Source organism: Crocodylus siamensis, chromosome 1 (assembly GCF_052110815.1).
Source record: "Crocodylus siamensis isolate JL-2025a chromosome 1, ASM5211081v1, whole genome shotgun sequence".
NCBI lineage: Eukaryota > Metazoa > Chordata > Crocodylia > Crocodylidae > Crocodylus > Crocodylus siamensis.
The window spans coordinates 415172947-415193928 of record NC_143395.1 but is presented as its reverse complement, the minus strand read 5'-3'; the positions used below and the strand labels follow the sequence as shown (position 1 = coordinate 415193928).

The 20982-nt window shown below is 50.9% G+C and overlaps 1 protein-coding gene across 1 annotated transcript in view; it reads left to right on the top strand.

The window, feature by feature from the left end:
- The window catches only part of MOGAT2 (monoacylglycerol O-acyltransferase 2), a 45273-nt gene that overhangs the window by 5491 nt on the left and 18800 nt on the right, over positions 1–20982 (top strand). The window contains exon 2 of the mRNA XM_090031780.1: positions 8930–9108. Within this exon, the coding sequence (XP_089887906.1) occupies positions 8930–9108 (179 nt within the window). The remainder of the gene's footprint in view (positions 1–8929; positions 9109–20982) is intronic.

Sequence of the window (20982 nt, the reverse complement as noted above, 5' to 3'; positions counted from 1 at the left end):
GGCATCTTTAGCAGGCTGTTGGTACTGGACTAGGGCAGGAGCACAGCACAAGGCCTGCATGCCCAACTGCCCCATCCCTGTCCTAGACAGGGCCTTGATGACTCTCTACATCTTGGGCCCTCTTCAGAGGGGCAGATTTCACCCTGCAGCCATTAGTCCAAGCTCAGGTGATGGGGAGGGGAAGGGACTGGGACACAATTGGCATTGATGCTTTCCCAAAGTGCCCCTTTGGCACCCAGTTACTATGGCACTGGGCACCTCACAATTGCTTAGGAGGGCAGTGTGTATGGTCATCTCATGTGTATAGAGCCACTGCTCAGCTGGGTGGGACTCGAACTGCTCACAAGGGTCCATCTATCTGAGATCCTCCTGTAGACCAAACAAGGCAGCCCCAACAGGGAACTTCAGTATGCCTTGCTTCTGCTTGCAGTACAGGGGTGTCACTTTAAGAGCATAGTAAGGCTGGCAGGCCAAAATAATCTACTTCCCCATGCATGTGCGCACACACAGACACATACACTTGCACACATGTTATTCTGCATCAACTCCCCTGAATTGCAGGGTCAGCGGGAAACACCGGGCACAAGAGAAGCCCGCGGGAAGCTATATAAAGTTGCCCAAGGCATTTTTTGGTGTTTCATTTCACGCCGCTGCTCCAAGCAGATCTAAGGGATCCATCAGTGCAAGGTGGCCCTTCGGAGCTTCAGCGGCTTGGCAGGGTGATGCACACAGGCTCCCCCGGGGCCTCCAGTCTTCCCGGCCAAAGGCACAACCCTGTGTGCACCCTAGCTACTAACGCACCAGAGGGAGTCTGAAGCAAAACAGCCAGGAGAGACTGTGACTCCTGTTTCATGTATGATTAACTCCTGTTCCTGGCCAGGGTGGTAGAGACAGGAGCCTAGGGATCAAGGGGCATCTTAAGAGTGCCTTGTAGAATCTAAATTAGTCTCTCTCATACCACGTAATTCATTAAGTGTTCCCATTGCCATGCCAAATATAGTTATCCAGGCCCTGTGCTGGGTGCTGGGGCTAATAATGTGCCTACAGTAAGACACTTTTATAGCACCTTCCACCTTAACGCTCAGCAGCTCTGCCCCTCACCTTGATACCCCAGATAGGCATTAGCACCTTTGTTTGAGAGCCGGGGAACGAGAAGCCCGGAGGGAGCTATGTAACTTGCCCAAGGTCACACAGTGAGGCAGAAGCAGAGCCAATGGGTGAGACTGTGCTATGCTTCAGCTCAGGAGGAGGAAAGCTTTAAGGCTATCTTGCCCAGTCTCTTCAGTGCTGGGAGCTCCTACCCCCCCGACAGGTCAAGCTCAGCTGCTCCCACTGTGCCTGCCCCAGCCGAATCCCACTGTGGCAGGACAAGGGGCTTTTGTAGCCTCTGTCTGCCCAAGCCTTTCCCTTGCCATGAAGGGGCTGGAGTAGGGGTGAACACCCCGGGTCCCCTAATTGCTGGGCAATGCTCACTAACCACCCATGCTGCGTCAAACAGAAAAGCCATCTAGCTCAGGGGTGCTCCACCCCCAGCCCACGGGATGAATGCAGCTCATGGAGCCACAGCATCCAGCGCCTGAGGCTCCCCATGGGTGAGGAAATTCAGAGGTGAGGGAGCGGTGGCAATTCATACCATCACTCCTCCCCTACTGCCAAGTCCCCAAGCACTGGGCCACCAGATCCACGTCACGGCTGGCCCCATCGGACATGTGGGGCAAAAAAAGGTTGAGCAGCGCTGATCCAGCTCAGCACCCTGGCTCCAAAAGTGACAAGCAGAAGATACTCTAGAGCAGAGGAGTCAAATTCCTCCTGCCCCCGGGGCTGGATGCAGACCTGGCAGTGGCAGGGCAACCAGTAGTGGTGGGGATGGTGGCGGCAGGGCTAACAACCATGCCCGAGAGGGCCTCATAGCCCTGGATCTTGCAGCAGGCCCCACCTCCAGGTTCCCTGGGCCACCAGTAGCCCCTGTCATTAGGGGTGTACCAAACTTGAGGAGGCAGCTGGCCAATTTTGTGGGCAGATTGCATGATCGGACTGCAATTTTCACAGAGTGGCCAGACACCCCCACCATGAATCTGATTGGCTGAGGGGCCCTGGCAGTCCCGCCCCTCCCTGCACATTGCCAGGTGGCCCGAAACCATGGCTTAATTACTCTGCTTAAATTTGGGGAAGCCATTCATCCATGCATTATTCAACATGGATTACTGGCTTCCCTGGGGCTTCAGCAGGGTAATTAAGCTGCCATTTGGGGCCATCCCCAAGCAGGGAGGCTGCAAGCAGATGCACCTGGGTCCTGGGCCAGCTGTGGCAGGGAGCCTGCAAGTGGCTGCACCAGCATCCACAGAGCCCCAGCCCATTGCTGGTGGCAGGTGCTTTACAGCCCTAGCTGTTTCCCTGCCAGCTGCCCTGATGCATGCACCCGCTGGTGGCAGTGAGCCGGACCCAGGCTCCACGGACCCTGATGCAGTTGCCCATAGGCTTCCCACCTCCAGCTGTGAACCACCCTGCTCTCCCCCTCCGTGCTCCAAGACTGTAGGGTGCACCAGCCTTTTCTTGGCTTGTTGGTAATTTTATTTATTTGTTTTATTTTTTGCAGCAAGCCCACCAAAATTGTGGAGCCTGCTACTTTTCGCAAAGCCCACCTGATTTAATATTTTCCACTTAAAATACACAATCATGATTTTGATAGGTCCCTAGTACCTGTCGTCCTCCACAACATCCTGGGCCAGTGAGTTCCACGGGTCCACCCTGCCCTGTGCAGAACGGTACATCCTTTCGGTTGTCTGAGACTTCAGCAGGGGCTCCCCAGTTCTCCTAGACTAGAGCAAAGGGCCTGATTGCTATGGTTACAACGACGTGAATCTCCATATTGAGCTTTTAATAACGAGCCAGGCGGTGTACTGGCTTCAGGAAGACTTCACGCACTGAATTACAGCAGCTCTATATTCCACTTGCGCTACACCTTGCTAGGGAGGTCTTTGTTCCTGAGATTAATTTATTCACTATTTCATGGTTCCCTCCCTTCTGGACTGTAGGTTGTGGGGCAGAGTTGCAGGAGCGGAGGGGATTATGGCAGCAGGTATTTGCAAATGAAGGTGCAGGTGGAGAGTAAATCATGTACAGCCACTACCACTAAGCAGCATCTGCTTTTCTTGTTCTCCCCCCTCTCTTAAAAACAATGCTAAGCAAATGGAGCAGAGCAGCATTATAATCATGTCCCATTGCCACTTGTGCCTGATGAGCCAGCAGTCCCTAGCTGATTCAGCCCTGCCAGGAGTCCCCAGCACTGCAAAATCCAGGTCGTCTAGTGGGTTCAGAGGACATTTTCTAATGAGCTGCATATGTTGCAGATTCCTGCCCCCTCTACCTCCCCCGCCAACAAAAAAAAATGAGTTAGGCTGTCATGTATTGCAATGGCACTTTCAAAACCTGCAAGCCCTCTGCAAATATGCGCTGCAGGTACAATGAACTAGGTCCTCAGCTAGCTGGGGGAAAAATCAACATAGCACTGTATACATCAGAGCTTCTTGGCTGTTTCCCCTGTGCTTCTTAGACCCTCTAGAGCAGTGCTTTTCAGCCTTTTTTCATTTGTGGAGCCCTACGAAATTTTGAATGGAGGTGCAGACCCCTTTGAATTGTAAGTGTGGGTATTCGTGTACTTCTGATTGATCGTAGTCAGCTTTCATGGACCCACTTAGACACAGTCTGCAAACCCCTGGGGGTCTGCGGACCACAGGTTGAAAACCACTGCTCTACAGAATGTATCAGGCAAGGGGAACACCAGCATTTTCCAGGCCAAGGTTAAATGCTTCCATGTCCCACACAAAGGAGATCTTTTCATGCCAGTAAGGAAGGATGGGTGGACCTGTTAACATGATTCACAAGAGAAGGATGGGCGGATCCTCTTTGGACAAGCCCCAGGCATGTGCAAAAAGGATCCGCTGATCCCATGTGATCCCATCACTGTTTGAAGTTTGCTTCTCTGAAGAGCTCCCCACTGATTTGGACTGGTGTTAGGGTTAGGGTTAGAGAGACCAATAAACAATGACTGTGAGCCTCAGCACTTCTTGGTCAAGTCATGGCAGAGCCTGTTCTCCTAATGCAGTCATTCTCAACCAGGGTGCTGCAGCACCCAGGGTGCCTGGAGATCCTTTCAAGGGTGCCATACCATGTACTGTTAGGTTTGCAAATATAATTCACAAGATAAACCCAGCGATTTCAAATAGGAATCCATAGCTGTGGGCTTGCTGAGTTCTTTGCAACAGAAAAACTGCTCTACTGTTTTACTGTAATCAAAAAAAAGACTGAAAACTAAGAGCTGGCTTTTTCTGTGGGCTGCCACAAGTCTAACAAGATTGACAACCACCGTACTAATGGTTCTCCCAGCCCAGCCAAAAGCCTCTGGACATCTACCAAGATGGGGTATTTCAAGTCCCATCTTCTTCCTGATGCATCTTCTCTGCAGTATTTTCTTTCAGGCAAGACCTCAGCCACAAAGCGATTAGCTTCCTGACTAAAATCCAAAGTTGTCTCGGGTCTCCCCTTTCAGCTGAGTTGCTTTGAAAAAGGCACCAGGAAGCTCTGAAAAGTAGAAGACAGGAGAGGAAGAGAAGAGCACTTGCAAGTGTTAGGTTCCCAATGCAAAAACTATCGCTGTTCCTCGTGGCCAGTCCAGGCCCCTTCTCTACTTACAGGCACGGAGGGAAGGGGATGGGCATCACATGAGTTTATCACGGTCTTTGGGAGCACGTTCCAGTCCAGACTCTGCTCTTGTTTGCATGGACTCTGTTCATGTGCAACCAAAACCAGGATTTAATCAGGAGCTCGGTAACAAGCAGTAACCTTCTTGACTGCCATGGAAACCAGGTTGAGCAGTCCCTCAGTGGGGATGCTTTGTTCAGGGACACAAAGCCAGCTATGCAGAAAATGGAGAGAGATTACAGTATAGTCAGAGCAGAGCCATTTCCCTCCACCTGTGCACTCCCCTCCCAGGCAGACACCACCGGCCGGTTCACTGAGGACCCAGGGATCCATCGCGGCCTTCTAGCACAACACTGCACAAAACCCTCCGAGAAGCAACAGGCTCAGACCAGACACTCAAACCTGCCCTACCCATGGTGGACAAGTAGAGACAGCCAAAAAACCGGAGGCTGAATCAATTCAATCTTCGCAGGTTAGTCTAAGCTGCATAGATTGAACCCAGAAGCAAGTGAACAGACATTCACTTTTGATTCCAGAAATGCAGCCGTGTGCCTGCAGTGGGCCCAGGCCAGAAGCCAGGGGGCGCTAGAGCACACCTCCCTGCTTGGCTGGAGCAGACAGGTTGAGCCAAGGCTAACCTGCCCACCCTTTAAGGGGAGGGGTTGCAGAGGAGGTGCAAAACACCCTGGGATACTGGGGGACTTTGCATTAACAGGAGAGGATTTCTAACAGAAGTTCAAAAGACCAATTTAACTTAAATCAGTTACATCCATCTGGGTTTATCTTAAACAGGTTTTGGCCATTTTGAAACCAGTTTATGCGTGCTGAACTTCTGTTGTGTTACAGATTTGAACCAGTTTCCAATCACTTATACCAGTTTATGTGCAGTTGCTGTCCCTAGCCAGTGGGTCTGGATCACAGTGATGTCTCCTATATGACTAGGTGATAACCCACTTAGAGATCACAGTAACCTAGGACGACTGTCCTAGACAGCGCCAGGTGAAGGAATCCCAGCCAGGCCGAGGTTGGAGCGGTGACACAGTCTAGTGACCTGTCGATATGACTGGAGCCAGGATTTAAACTGGAGCCAGGACTGATTCCAGAGCTGGGATTTAAACCCTAGTGACTGGCATGCAGCATAGCAGCAAGTACCAGTGGCTAGCTTAGATCTAGCAGCAGCAAGGGTGCATAGGCAATATCGCAGGGTGCCCTCTCCTTTATGTGTCTGCCTCAGCAACTCATCTGGGTTGCAGGGGTGGGGAGGAGATGAGTGGAAGAGTAGAAGCATTGGCTACAGTAGCAGCTGCCTTCCCTGTGCAGAGACCAGGCAGGTAAGACTTCCCTTCTCCCCTCCCCACTCTACACAGGTCAGCATACCTGCCCCAGGTGCTGAATGACCTTGCGGTGCCTCTGATACCCTGGTAGTAGGCAAAGACCTGGCTCTGCTATGTTCTCTCTCTAACACATACCATACAACAGGATCGTTGCTTTACTTCCCTACCAGGCGCAGCACCATTTCCACCTCCCAAATTCAGCAGAACAGCCCCTGTAGGGATCGGTTATCCAGATTGTAGCCGTATCGGTCTAGAGGCAAAAGGAATCAAAACTCATAGTAGAGGTGATATCTTTTATTAAACCAACTAGATTTTTGCAGAAAAAAAATTCTTGAATTGCAAACTTTCGGGCACAGGAGAAAAGATTGTAGAAGTTTTCCTGGGTAGAAATGAAAGTTCGTATTTCATAGGAGAGCTGAAAATGTGGTAATTCTCCTGTTTGGAACAGTTCATTTTATATGCAATTTATGCATTTTATATGCTTCTCCTGTGCCTGAAAAAGATATCACCTCTACCACAAGCCCTGATTCCTGTAGGGATCATGTCTTTGTGTCTCCAACTGGGGAAGTGACTTCATTCTGGCCAGCACACAGCTAGCAAGATCGAACCCTAAAAAAAATCTTGTTTTCTCTGCTTACATCCACTGCCACCAAGATGCCTCTAAGGCTTGAAGTCCACGCCCAAACTGAATGCCTGCATCCTACCCAGCAAAACAGGCTGCTGTTTACACAGAAGTGGAATTTAATGAAACCCAGCCCCAGCTCTGCAGCAATCTCCCATTACAAAATGAGAGATGGAGAGCTGAAGAAACATTAATCAGAAAGGGGTAATTGCAAGATTAAAGTCTCACTTTGCTGATCAACAATTGAATCTAGCCAGGAACAATACTGCTTTCTTGTAACATGTACTTTGAGCTTTGCACACTGTAATCATAAAGGGGAAAAAGGGGTAATTAGATATTACACAATTTTGCAGCAGATTAGTTTACATGGCTCACTGGCGCGTTAGGAAGAATGCAGCTGACGGTGTTCTCCGTCTAGTGCTTTCGTACATCGGCTGGTCCCTAGAGTCTCATTTAGCTTTGGGCAAAATGTTCCCCTAGGGTTACAACTGCTTCCTGCACCTGAGTCACAAGAGGTCATTTGCAAAATGAGATCTCCAGGTTTTAAAGGAACACTGCCAGGCGAAAGGTCCTGGATCCTTCCAGCCTGGAGCGCTGTACAATATTCTCACTAAGTGCGGTGTGCTCGCCACCGGTAAGGTTTTGTACGTGGGCTGCTGCCTGGGTATGCTCATCCTTTGTGATGCAATTAAGATGTTGCACATGTGAGCGTTTCTGTCAACCCTAGGAAATTTTGGGACGCCATTTTGACTATCAAGAGGATTATATGACCCGTTGCAAAACACGTGTGCTAATCCAGAGCTACGTATATTCACCCTGGTGGAAACAGTCTGTTTTGTCAGGGCTTATACAGCAGAGGCAGGCAAGGTCTGGCCCACGATGGACTTCATGTCCCAGCAGGCCTTGCCTGTGTTGCTGTGGACAATTTCCGCAGAGACCCCAGGCATTGAATAGTCAAATACTGGCACATGCATAGACGCTGAGTACGTGGGGGCCTGAGGGAAGAGGGTAGGGTGGCCACCTGTCCCTAATTGGGCAACCGTCCTGAAATGGTAACATCAAGTCCTGGTCCCAGGTTGCATAACTCTGGGACAGCATTTTTCCCGGATTTGCAGTATTGTGCAGGCATCCAGATTTTCTGCTCACTGCAGAAAAACGTGGGAAAGGGCAGGCTTCCTCTTGCAGTCCAGCAGATTTCCAGCCTGCAAGGGGCTGTGAGGCGCAGGAGGGTGCCATGTGTACATGTATGCACGCGCACATGCATGTGGCCAGGAATACAGCCCCAGGCAGAGGTGGAGAGCAGCTCCCGCAGCTGCCTGCAAGGAAGTCTATGGGGGGAGCAGATTGAGGGAGGGACTGGGGCAAGGGCTGACCCTGGGGGTGCTGCCCAGCCAGGGTGATGCATGGGGTTTGGGGGGCATCAACATAGCCCCGGCAAAAATAAAAGTTAGCACCTATGGGCACATTATGTGATGGAGCTGGGAGGATACCCATCACTGGAAGGCTTTTATCAGGTTAGACAAATATTTTGGGGGAAGGGGGGGGAGGGGGACAGTCAAAGTAAAGGGTTCCCAAAGTTTTGCCCCTGAAGGGCTATTGCCAAGATGCAGCCCTGGGTGGTGGGCCACACTGGATCTATGACCTTGGGTGGGATGATCTAGCTGGGGATAGTCCTGCTTTGAGCAGGGGGTTGGACTAGATGTGACAGTCTAGACTAGATTTTCTTTGATACTATGACTCTGGGATGCTGTGATTTAACTGGTCAAACAGTACTGCCAGGCTGTGGGCTGCATGAAAGGGGATGTAGGAATCCTGGACTTCAGGGGGTATTCTTGAGACCAAGGAGTTAGACCGGACAATGTCTTCAGGTCCCTTCTAGCCCTATACTTCTAGGACTTTTTAAGCTTGCATAGACCCAGGTTTTAGCCCTTCAGCAGTGCCCCTGGCGCCTGCCCCATTTAGAGCTCCAGGAAACCAGCTGCAAAGGCCCACGGGGCTGGGGTGCTCCCTCCACATCGACCCCTCGCCAGAGGGACTCGGTGATGCAGAGAACCCAGCATCCGTTGCGTCGTGCTAGAGATTTCCCTTTTAACCACAGAATCGAGGCATTAGCCCCAATCTGCTTCCTGAGACCTCTGGCCACGGTGGGGTATCACTTGTGGTCAGCCGGTGTCCAGCAGCGACAGAGAAAATGTTCTGCAAATGCTCTTTCTTTGCCTCGTAACCCCAGCCAGGTCCAGGTCACGTGCTGACCGCCCTGTTTTTGTCTCAGCTCAGTGCTGCATGATCCTCTTCGTCGGCCTCCTCTTCACTCGCTTGTGGCTGGTCAGCATCTTGTATGCAGCGTGGTGGCTGCTGGACTGGGACACGCCGCACAAAGGCGGGAGACGGAATCACTTCATAAGGAAAAGCATCGTCTGGAGATACATGAGGGACTATTTCCCCGTCACCGTAAGTTCACCCCGAGCGGGAGCCCATCTCAACACATGCTGAAGCCAATAGAAAGGCCTCAGTTATTCCCTTAAAGCCTTGAGAGGTGGGACCAGGGCTGCTTAGCACTGGGCCTAACAAGTCAGAAGGAGACTCAGCTGCATCCCAGTGGCTTTGACGGCCGCAGCCCAGGGCACAGGGGAGGAGTGAGGAGCGCCCGGTACTTTTCCTGGTGCTCAGACTTACAAGATCTTGCAACAAAACTTAGCGTGGCATTTTCACAGCCAAGTACTTAAATCAGCCTGGCTTTAGGTGCATGGCATTAGGTGTCTAAGTAATCACTGTGCAGTCCAGAAGAGAGGAGAGACATCTCATTGTCCTGTGTTGCCATTTGTACGGCTAAAGTTTTATCCCGGTGCCTTCTTCTTCCTCGATTTTCCTAAGTTTACAACAGCGTGGTATGGCAAGGCTGGATTAGGTCTCAGGAACTCCTGTGCTTGGATCGTACCGTTCTGTGTGGAGAGGCAGCTGTTAAATTATTGATGTTGCAACAGAGAAGTACCCTGGAGAGTCTCAGGGATTGTGTTACCCCCTCTGGAAATGCAGGTACATGGCATTAACATGCACAGCTGGATTTCAGCTCTGTTCTTTATACCACAGCCCGTGGGTGGATCTAGGATTTTCAAAAGTGGGGTGTAGATGGAGTGGGGCGTCATCTGTGGAGGACTGGAAGAGGGCCAATATTGTGCCCATCTTCAAGAAGGGGAACTGTGAGGACCTGGGAAACTACAGGCCAGTTTGCTTAACTTCTATTACAAGAAAAATCCTAGAAATAGTCATCCAAGAGGCTCTGTTCCCCCGGGCACCACTAGGAATAATGGCCACAAGGAATAATGGCCACAAACTGATTGAGAGCAGGTTCAGGCTTGATATCAGGAGGCATTACTTTATGGTTAGGGCTGCCCAGCTCTGGAATGGGCTCCCAAGGGAGGTGGTGCTCTCCCCTACCTTGGGGGTCTTCAAGAGGAGGTTGGATCGATATCTGGCTGGGGTATTATGATCCCAGCACTTGTTCCTGCCCAGAGCAGGGGGTTAGACTTGATGATCTGTTCAGGTCCCTTCTGACCCTAGAAACTATGAAGTATGGCACATATCTGTCTCCACTTAAACAGAAATTAGTAGCTTTTATTCTAATAGTCTACGGGCCTACTGCTATATTGTCCAGGTTAAGATCAAAGCAAAAACAACTATAACTTTATTGGACTGTCTACTAATTTGCTAGACTCTATATCCAGTTTAAAAACACGCAAGGAAGTAGGCCAAAAAATGGTTAAAATAGTCCAAAGATAGTGTACTGTTAGTTCTCTTGTCATTATAGTTAAATGTACATCCCTCATTCACATTTGTAAAATGCAGTTTGGTCTTCCAAAGCATCTTCACAGTGTCACCAAGACTTCCCCGTCAGGCATCTCTACACCTGAGTTCATATGACTACACCCAAGGTAACGTTTTTGGCTAGAGCTAGAAACAGTCTACAGGGCGGTGAAATAAAAGAGACGCAGTACCAGGAATGGCTACCAGGCAGCAGCACTGCAGAAGGAAGGATACTTTGAAGAGTGGACTGGAGAGACCAGTGAAAAAGAGGGAGGGTCATTAACACCTGTGGAATGAAAGGAGATTAGTAGGAACGAGGTGGATTAGAAAGCACCACGAAGTCAATTGCCTCTGCACTGCCTGAATAGAAATGCCACTGCCCCTCCCAGGCAGTTGGTTTTCAACTTTTAAAGTTTTAAAGTTTGGGTACAGCAGGAGTCAAAGGGGGGGTACAACTACACCACCGCACCCCCCACCCCCAGCTCCACCCCTGCCACAGTCGCAATTTCCATGAATGCCTGGAACCATCTGCAGGGCCCGTCACAAGCATTTAGTCAGACCGAAGTCAGCACGGCAAGGAAAAGCAACATCCTACAGAGTCGGCGAGTGAGTGACTGGCAGAGACCAGCCTAATTGAGAGTCTGGGCACCTACAGGTCATGCAGCCTCTTTAAGAAACCCTTCATGAAGCAAATACTGTGTCTCTACTGGCTCCACACCACTCCCAAGGGACCAATCTCCAGTGGGGTGGCAGGGGACCTCTCTGGCATGTGAGGGGGGGCAGAGCTAATTTTTCAGTAGCAGCTCTAAGAGCAGCAGGGAGCTTATATAGACATACCCAAGCAAAACAGCCTTCAACCCTCACCAAATAATACTGCCTCCTTCCTCGGGAGATCCCTAGAAGCAGGGCAGGCAGCAGAGGCCTCAGGCATGGCCATGCCACCGAAAAGCAGGTCCCCGTTCACTCTCCCACTGCAGATGCCACATCCCACGAAAGGAGCAGCGTTGGCCGCAGAGCGCTGTCAAGGATGTGCCTGGTTCCAGCTGACACCAGTTGGATCTGGGAACACGGCCTCCAGTGTAGCTCATGGAGGCACAAAACACGTCCCCTGACCGCCCCCGGCTACTAAGCCACAGTTCAAAGCACGTGAATCGCCAAGTCTCAGCCTTGTTACAGAGATGGAGACAGGCCTTGGCGTGCAGTGCTTGGCTTCATCAGCACAGTCCTGGCATGCCTCTGTGCAGAGCCAAAAGTAAATACTTGCAGGGACCAGGGATGCTTGTGTTTGGGGCTCGTGAGTTTGGCCATTACCCTGGCAAGACACCCAGGGCCGGCACTGAAAGCAGACCGGTGAGATAATGCCAGATGTAGGTGGGTTTGCCAACCCATCTTTTGTAAAACAGTCCAGAATCGCATCTGGCGTTTCCAAGCTGCGCAGGGGGGTGATGTGTCCCCACAGGCTGCGCCTCCTTGCATTTTAGCATTGGCTCCCCCACACCTGGCATGCTTTGGCTTTGCACTTTCCGTTCATGAACATTTAGTGAATAAGTCCGGCCTGGCCGAGCGCTCTGTGCCAGAATGGCAGCATGGAGCAGTATTTTGTAACCAGCAGGCAAGTGAGATTGGGTTTTTTTCTCCCCTTGTTACTAGCATTGCAATACCAAAAAAGGAGGTGGAAATCAGGGAGGTTCATTTTCTCCAGGACACGGTGATTCTGTGCATCCAAGGCTGGAAGGAGGAAATTATGTCTGTTTTTGCTCTCTGTCCCCAGCGTAGAGGTCAGCAAGGCCGAGCTCCGCAGGGGGAAGGAAACAGCAATAAGACGTGGTCAGCGCTACTTAAGTGGCATGTGGCTCTGTGCTATCAGGGACTGCTCTCCCAAGACCGCTAGGTAACAGCTACGCCTGCTCTTGGTCAGGTGCTCACAGAGTGAAGCAGCTTTGCTGTCACGTAGCCAGTCGGTATCAGATAAAGGGAGGGTGTGCGGTATCTGCAGTATCTTGAATTTGCACCAATTTCAAAGTCCGCCAGGCAGAGAACAGCATATCCCGCCTCTAGCTAATGCAGTTAAACCAGAGTAAGTCTGAGTCAGCCTGTTCAGCTAAGCTTGCTGCCCCGCCTGCCAGCCTTCCTCCTCATATCAAAGGGAGCTTTTCTACCAGTTTTCAGGGAGCCCCAAGCTGACAAATCCTCTTTTCCTTTCCCGCAGCCCAGGCACCAGGGAATCACATTATGCTCGCTCTGGGAGAAGGAGGAGCACAGCCCCTGGAAGCTGGCATTCGCTAAGGCAGAGTTTAAAGACTCTGCTGTTTTAGTGGGGGTTTCCATCGAAGTTGCCTTTGCTGCACATAGAGAGCAACAGGCAACACCAGTTTGTGGGAGGGGGTTTTTTAAGCGGCACCACGAGTGGTGCAGTACCATCGCCTCGCAGTAAAGCAGCTGCTGCCTCAGTTTCCCTGCAGCTGTTATGCTGTGCATGGACTCCTCTTCTTCCTCGAAGGAGCCCCCTTGGATCTCAGTGCTGGGACCTGTCCACTTCCATTTTGGCTCAGGGCTCACAGGCTCCTTTGACATGAGGCAATTTGTGCAGCGTCCCAGGAGAGACGCAGAAACAGTTCCCATGTTCCCATAATGCTTGGCTTTCCAGCTCAAACCACCCCACTTTTCCGCAGTTCCCTGGCTGCCCACGGAGACTTCCTATCTTGTCCCTTTGCCAGACCGACCCAGCCGTTGCTGCTTATATTTTCCAACCCCCCCCCCAAAAAACCACACAATAAATGCTCCCTCTTCTTTATTTGGTCCATCCTGCTTTCTGCAGTGAGCTCTTATATAGCTTTGCTCTATTTCCCAGAATGCATTGCTGCCCAGCCTTACAACTCCCATAGTCATTTTGAGTGAGAGCCAGGATGCTGTGGCTCTAACAAACCAGAGCACCTGGCCTAATACACCGCCTGCCCACTCTGGGATAGCTAGACTTCTGGAAAAGAGCAATTGTATTGTATTGTACAGGCTGGCTAGGAAAAAAAGAACCCTTGGAAAGTTACTATTTGCTTTTATTTCTATACAGATTGGGTTTATCTTGTGGCTGTCATTGTGCTGGGCTTTGAATCCCATTAAAACAGACACAGGGACAGGCCTCTAAATGGGCAGCATGAATGGGAATTCACTTGCACCAGGCCTGATGGTCCCAGAGAAAAAGTGTTATCACAATACGTAGGCCGTTAGGTCTGGTTGTGTCAGGGTTGAGGGTATTTGCAGAGGAGTTTAGATTATGGATTGTATGGGATAGTTTGAATAAGGAGGAGGTTGGACTAAATGTGACCTCTGGAGGTCCCTTCCAGCCCGACTTCTCTCTGTTTCTATAATACTTTGCATTTTTGGGGGGTGTTGGTTATAGCTATGTGGGTCTAAGGACATAAGCAGACACGTTCTTTGGATAAACGTGATATCTTAGGCCAACTAAATAGTGGGAAAATTGTTCTTTGCAAGCTTTCAGGTACAAAGACTCCTCTTCGGGTTTAGGGAGAGTGTGCTGGTGTTCGTGGAAGGGGGGATCTTGACCAGTGATAAAATGTAGCTGGTAAAATGTAGAGCGGTTACCTGGGGGTTTGGGATGGCAACCCTTCCTACCTGTCTTGCACCTATTAAATCCCATTCCCTCTGATCTTCCCTGCCAAGCATTTGCATTTTCACAGACCTGCATTTTGCATATTTCTGTTCCACCCAGGTGAGCACACAAACACCAGCAGACACTCCCTACACCTGAAGAAGGGCGTTTGTGCCGGAAAGTTTGCAGAGAACAAGTTTTCCAACTATTTAGTTGGTCTAATAAAAGAGATCGCATCTACCCAAAGAACTTTGTCTTTCTATAATACTTCATGGGTACTTAAAGTAGGACAGTGGGCTAGTACCTCTGTAGGATGCCAGAATAAAAGGCTGGGGGTGACGGTGGGAAGGGAGAGGGGAATCCTCCTCTCTGTTCCTCTTGAATACGAGCAGAAAGAGCGGAGTCGATTTAATTATATCTCCCTGCATCTCTCTCCAGGCGGCCAGTTTGCTTATTCTCTACTCCATCCCAAGGTGCAGCCTAGGAGATCTGAATTTGTGAGCAGAAAATAGATGTAGAAAATAGATGTGACCAGAAGAGGGCCTCTTGCCTTTAAGTTTTACTCCACGGCAGCATTTCAGTGCCAGTGCTAGGTGATGCTGCTGTTCTCAACATGTCGCGGCAGCTGACGAAGTAGGCTCTTGCCTAAGGAAGGTTGTGCATTTCTGGACGGGTTAGTCCAGAAGGTGCCACTCTGCCCTGCCTTTTGTTTTCTGTGCAACCACTGGACAGTGCAGCAGAGCGATACGCCCCATACAGCACTTGCACGCATATGGCCTCCAGACTGCATACAACCTGTCTGGGCAATCCCAGGGGCCCATCATAATCCTTTATGGAGACAAAGGGTTTGAAAAGCCAGCCGGTGAGTTCTGTGTCCTCACTGCACAGCGATGGGTTGATGTGACCTTGCCCTTGGGTGCGAGGTCCAGGTTTCCACTTGCCAACATGCATTTGATCCGAGTGCAGTGGCAGCCCTCCATTGGAAAGTGCCCATCCGAGCGACCCTCTGTAAAGGGACCGATGGCTTGAAGTTGCAGCAGTTAGATCGGCTGTCGGGAAACACTTCTTCACTGTTTGAGCAGGGCGGCAATGCAATAGGTGCCTCGGGGGGTTATGGGGTCCCCATCATGGGACGTGTTCAAGGACAGTCCCTGGTTGGGGATGATCTGAGCGCAGTGACGACTGTGTCCTACTATAGGTATTTCCCATGCTTCTGGGTGTTGCTGGGGCTGGAGGGGAGTCCTACTCAACCATCCCCTTTTCTGCTACATTTGTCAGGGTTGGGTTTTTTTAAGCCTTCCTCAGAGGCTTTGGGTGTTGGCTGCAGCCAGGGTTGAGGATTGACTGGACTGGGACTTAAAGCCAGAGGTTCCTGGGTACTGGAGGGTCTTGCCCCGCTGCTCAAGGTCTGACTGATCATCCTATTTGGGGTCAGGAAGGCATTTTCTATGGAGGTGTTTGCCTTCCTCTGTAGTGGGAGGCATGGGCCTCTTCCCTGAGATGACTTGAGTGTATATTAGCAACCTTCTCCAGCAGCAGGACGTGGCTGCTGTGGTCCCCCTCCTTCACTTGTGGCAGGTTAAGTTGTGATGTCCTGTGTTGTGTAGTTTTACTAAGAGGTTGGGCAGTGGAGTTGCACGGGATGGTTTGGATAGGGATGATCCTGCCTGCGGCAGGAGGTTGGACTAAATGATCTCTGAAGTCTCTTCCAGCCCTTCTCTGATTTCTGTGGTTTCTGTGAAAGCATACGTGGTACACCTCAGCAGGGGAACTGCATAATAACTATCCCCCCGAACCCCAATTAGGTGCCTGAGTCAAATACCTTATTTGCTCGTGTACAACACACCCGGGAATATAACGCGCCCCTTGTTTCTGGAAGGGAGAATGAAGAAAAAAAGATGTTTCCTTGTAGTAAGCAACTGAGTCACAGCAGGGAGGGAACGGAGCCTGCTCTTTGCTCTGCTCCCTGTGGGTTGCTGCAGATTTTGCTTTTCAAATACAGCCAGGAGGTAGCAGCACCTGCTTCTACTGTATTTCTCATATATAGCGCATACTCCGGTTTCCAGCGTCTGGGGAAAAGGGCATGTATTGTATGCCAGAAATGACAGTAGTTTTATTCCCATTGAGCAAAGCATTTCACTTCCAGGGACAGTATTCTTGACTTGGTTTTGACATTCAAGTGGGCTAAATGTAGTAACAAAACCTTTCCACGTGAAAAATCAAAGGGTCTTAGACCGTATTTCCCCTCCGTTTTTGGCTGAAAGGGGGTGGCAGATTAACCACTAATTAAGGACTTCTTTCAGCTGCCCTCTGCATGCATTTTTTTCTGTGAAAAAAAATAATTCTTTTGCCCCAAATATTTAGCTGCAGCTACAGCCAAATAGTCCCTACAGCACTTGGTTTACAAGCCTTTTCCAAACACAGGTGGGCCAATGCTCACGACTGCAGGGAAGTGCTGTTATCCTGCAGGGAAGTGCTGTTATGGTGGAGATTACTCCATCTCACAAGGTCACAGAAAATGCCACAAAACCTGGGGCTAAGGGCTTTTAGTAAAAAATTAAAGCCTGCATAGAGCTTTCCCCACTCAGCCAATCCCAACCCCAGCAATCACGGAGGATGGGTTTGACCGAGCGAGAAAAGTGGGACTTTTTGCCTTCCGGCCGGATCTGAAACATGGACTTGAAACCTCTTCCCTGCTCAGCCAGACCCTTCTCTGCAATCTCGGCGGAGCGGCTGTGGCTGCACGAAGACACCCGACTTCCCCACTTCTGGCGAGGCACCCAGCGCTGCTTTTCTGTAAGCAGGGAAAGTGGGCACGTGCTCCGGGGGCATGAGGGCCCTTCAAGCCTCAGAGCACGCGCCCAGGGGGTGCAAGCAGCACAGTTTTTATGGAGGCGTGAGCGAGACACAATGGTGGGAAAGCGCCGTTCCCACCCTCCCAGCGCTGCATTTGGCAAGGCGCTGGAGGCAGAAATGGCCGCAGCAGAGCGTTCCCACCTTAATGGACTGAAACAAATGACTCTGCTACTTGCTCCGGCCCCACCTCGGCACGCTGCAGCACCGGCGTATATTGAGTTCATTTAGCGTGACGGGATTAGTCGCCTCTGGAAGATTAAAAGCACCTTCTGATCCTCCCATATCCTGGCAGCAGACCTCACGGGGGTGAACCGTGGGTAAGCCAGCAAGACGAGCCGCCGGTCTGCTCTGCCCAGTGTTATTTTGGGGAGGGAGTGTGAAGGCTCCTGAAAGATAGGGTCCCTGAGCTCGGCGGCTGGAAGGAGGATGGGAGGGAGGGCTGGCGCGTGCCTCCGTTTCCTTGGGGGCGTCCGAGGGAAGGAAAGTCCCCCTCTGCAGCTATAGGTCTGCACAGGACTGGCTACGCTGCCATTCGGGGAACGATGGAGGGGCGCGGGGCTTGCCAAGATACTGCAGGGCAGGCTTCCCCCGCTGGCACCGAGATAGCAGAGTTACCCAGATAGGACTTTTCTTTTAAACCAAGGGCATCGGCCCCTGAGCCCAGGAGGTTGCATCCGTGCTCTGGCCAGTGCACAATTGCTTCTGAGAGCCAGGGGGGGAAATCCATCCGGAAGGCACTGAAAACCCACCCGGTGCAATGCAGACCCCCCGGCTCAGCTGAGAATCGGTCCTCGGGGAATAACAGTTGCCCCCCGTTTCTATCCTGCCCCACTCACGGCTCTCCACACCCAGCATCTCTACCCACCCTACAACCTTCGAGGGTGGCTGGGTGCAGCAAATGCAGCTGGAAGGCAGGTGCAAATGACTGAGGCAGCGGCACAGGGTGGTGAGGAGCACCAGGCCTGCTGCGGCCGACAGACGGACTGCGCTACGCCACATCCATCCACACAACCCCCTTCAGTCGGGGACAGAGCTGTGGTCCTGCCTGGAGCAGCGGTTAGAGCCGAAGTATAAAGGGACAAGCCACAGCCCGGGGATGAAATAGGAGACGGGTGATATCAGTAAAATGGCCATGAACACGGGCTCCGGGGGCCTGATGTGGCCTGTGGGACAGAGGTTGAGCACCACTGCACTACATCAGTGTAAAGACATGGCGATGCAGACACGCTCCCTACCCAGACCGCTCGCATAGTGGTCCGCTGACTAGCGGTGAGAGCAAGAGACTCAGTCCTGGGCTCCAAACCAGCATGGCCATTAAGTCATGGCCAAACCTCACTTCACCGATTAAGAAATGCCTGGGTGAGATAACACTTACCACCTTCACAGCCTTATTTCTTAGAAGGTGGTTAGAGATCTTCAGCATTTTAGAAAGGCAGATACCCAGGGCTAAGTGAGGCCTGGAAAGGTATAACTTTAAGGACACTGCCCTTATAGCCATCCCCTTCTGCCAATTAGTCATTTAAAAAAAAAATCCATCTCTAAACTGGCTGTTTCTGGTGCTGGCACCAGCACTGGTTGAAGCAACAGGAAGCAAGAGCCCTGCTGAGCTCAGATGGGGAAATCCATCTGCAACGTCCTTGTCTTCAGAGTCAGGTCTCTGTAACCGCAGAATAACCCTGACACACTGCAGTAGCAGCCATTTTGCTGGTTTAAATTCCCATTCACAGCTTCCTTTTCTGCTTCCCTCTACCCACTGCTTTTCCTTTGTGCAAAGCTAGAGGAAATGTCTGTTAAACACTGGGGTCATCTAACTGCACGCTCCCTGTTATCTAAGGCAGCTGGCAAGCTCTTAATAGCTTAAAAAACCCCCCAAACCACTAGATTTTGAATTTGCAACTGAGAGCTAACATCTAGCCTGCCGGTCTTCAGAAAGCACAGCTTAATCCCTGAGAGCTGCCATTCAGGATTTTCCAGCCTGTGTCTCACTCATTCTCATAGCTACATACAAAAGCCATGACCTGAGTTACTTAATTGTGTCCCCGAGGCAGCAGTTGGTGCGTTGGGTCCTAACCAAAGCACTTGAGTTTAAAAGAAACCTGCCCATTAATGTCCAGAATCGTTCAACATAGCCTGGACAAAATGCTGGCCTTATTTGTAACTGGGAGCGCTTATACCAGGGTCCACAAAGTTAACCATCAGCTTTTTAATTTCTAAATGCGTTGGCCATTTACTTGACTTTTCTTTGATTGGTAGGAAAAGAAAGAAGGGCCAAAAGTAACATGCAGTCAAGCCTCACAAAGTTTCTCTTTCCCTTCCTGTCAGATCTCTCTGTGTCAAAAGAGCCTGGCCTAATCTGGGCCAAAAGTAACATGCAGTCAAGTCTCACAAAGTTTCTCTTTCCCTTCCTGTCAGATCTCTCTGTGTCAAAAGAGCCTGGCCTAATCTCTCTGGGCTGGATGCTCTGAGTCAGAGGCACCAGACTGATGCATCATGACGGGACGGACCGGGTTGCTCACAGTCACATCCCTCCCCTGCTCAGGGATGAGGCAAGCCTAATCTTAATTCAGTATTGGCATAAACCTGCATTTACTGGCAAGGATTATGTCCATCTTGAAACCTCTATAGAGCTTTGGAAAATATCTAGTCACAGCAAGTGCAGCCATCGCAGAGAACGACAAAGCACTAGTCCTTGAGCATGGAGGATGGGTCTCCAGCACCCCATAGACCCAGACGCGTATATGCAAACCACTTGCTGAGTAGGAACGTAGCATTTCCCAACCTGGATAAGACAAGTGGCCCTTCTTCACCAGTATCAGTCCTTGGCAGCAGCCATTGCCAGCTCCCTGAGACAGATATGCAACCAGTTCTGCAACGAGCCATCGTGAAATAACCACTCCACATAGCAAATGTCCTCTTGACCCCCTCAATGAGAGCCCGGCTTATGCCCTGGAGCATAAATAATAAGACTTTTCAACACTGAAACCCCGGCATATACAGCAGCTAACCAATGTGAGCGCTCGGCGCTCCTGATTCTGTCGGGGGTGTTCACGTGGTCCCCGCTACACTCGCCCCTGAGCAACTCAAGCAGGTGAATGCGTTTATCCTCAAATAATAGTGCGGCCGGGCAGTGCTATAATCCCCCCTTTCCAGATGTGGAACTGAGGCAGGGGACCAGATGTTCCAGCTCAGATCGTCAAAGGATTTAGGCGTCTACCTCTCACGCAACTTCACATCATCCTTGGGTTTATTTGTATTAGAAGAGCTAGGCCCAAAAGGCTGGATCCAAGTCACACAAGATGTCCATGGTCGAGCAGGTCCCTTATAAAGGACGCTGGATAACCCTTCCTTTGGGTCTCGCCCATTTTCTAGAGCTGCCCATGGACAAATGGACGGAGGGGAGTCTAGGACCAGAGAGGGACACTTTACGCAGAACACCAAATGCCAGAGACCAGAGGAAAGCGAGGTAGTTAGTCGTGTTAGTCATCAGGCAGAAGGCAGGGCAGAGGTGCACCTTATAGACTAACTAAAGAAGACGCGTATGGAGCATGCAAGCTTTCGTGAACGGTGACATAGAGATCACGTGAGTCTATGCGTGATCGGCAGCTGCTTCGCCATAGCAGCGTGCTCCTCTGTTTTAGTGCGCTGCCCCGACAAAGTAGCAGCAAAATCTAGCCCTGCATCACACACGTGGTGCAGTATGGGCAATTGCTGCCCTGTGCTTCAGTGCGTCCAAAAGGAAGGACTAATGCATGGCGCTGCAGCAACATGACCATATGGTGACATGTAGACATGCCCAATAAGTGGGAGAAGAGGAGGCAGAGGAAGTGGGGAGGGGGACAGTGCAGGGAGAGACATGCAAGCAAAGAGCCCATAGGACCCATAGGAACAAAGGGACTCGATGATCTCCCGAGGTCCCTTCCAGCCCTAATGTCTATGAAATCTATGAAAGGGGTCCCAAAAGCTGGTCCAGGGGAGAATCCGTAGCCCCCGTGTAAACCAAGCTTAACACCACCAAGTCTGCGGACGGTTTCTTGCTCTGCAATTTCCCCTTCACGCTG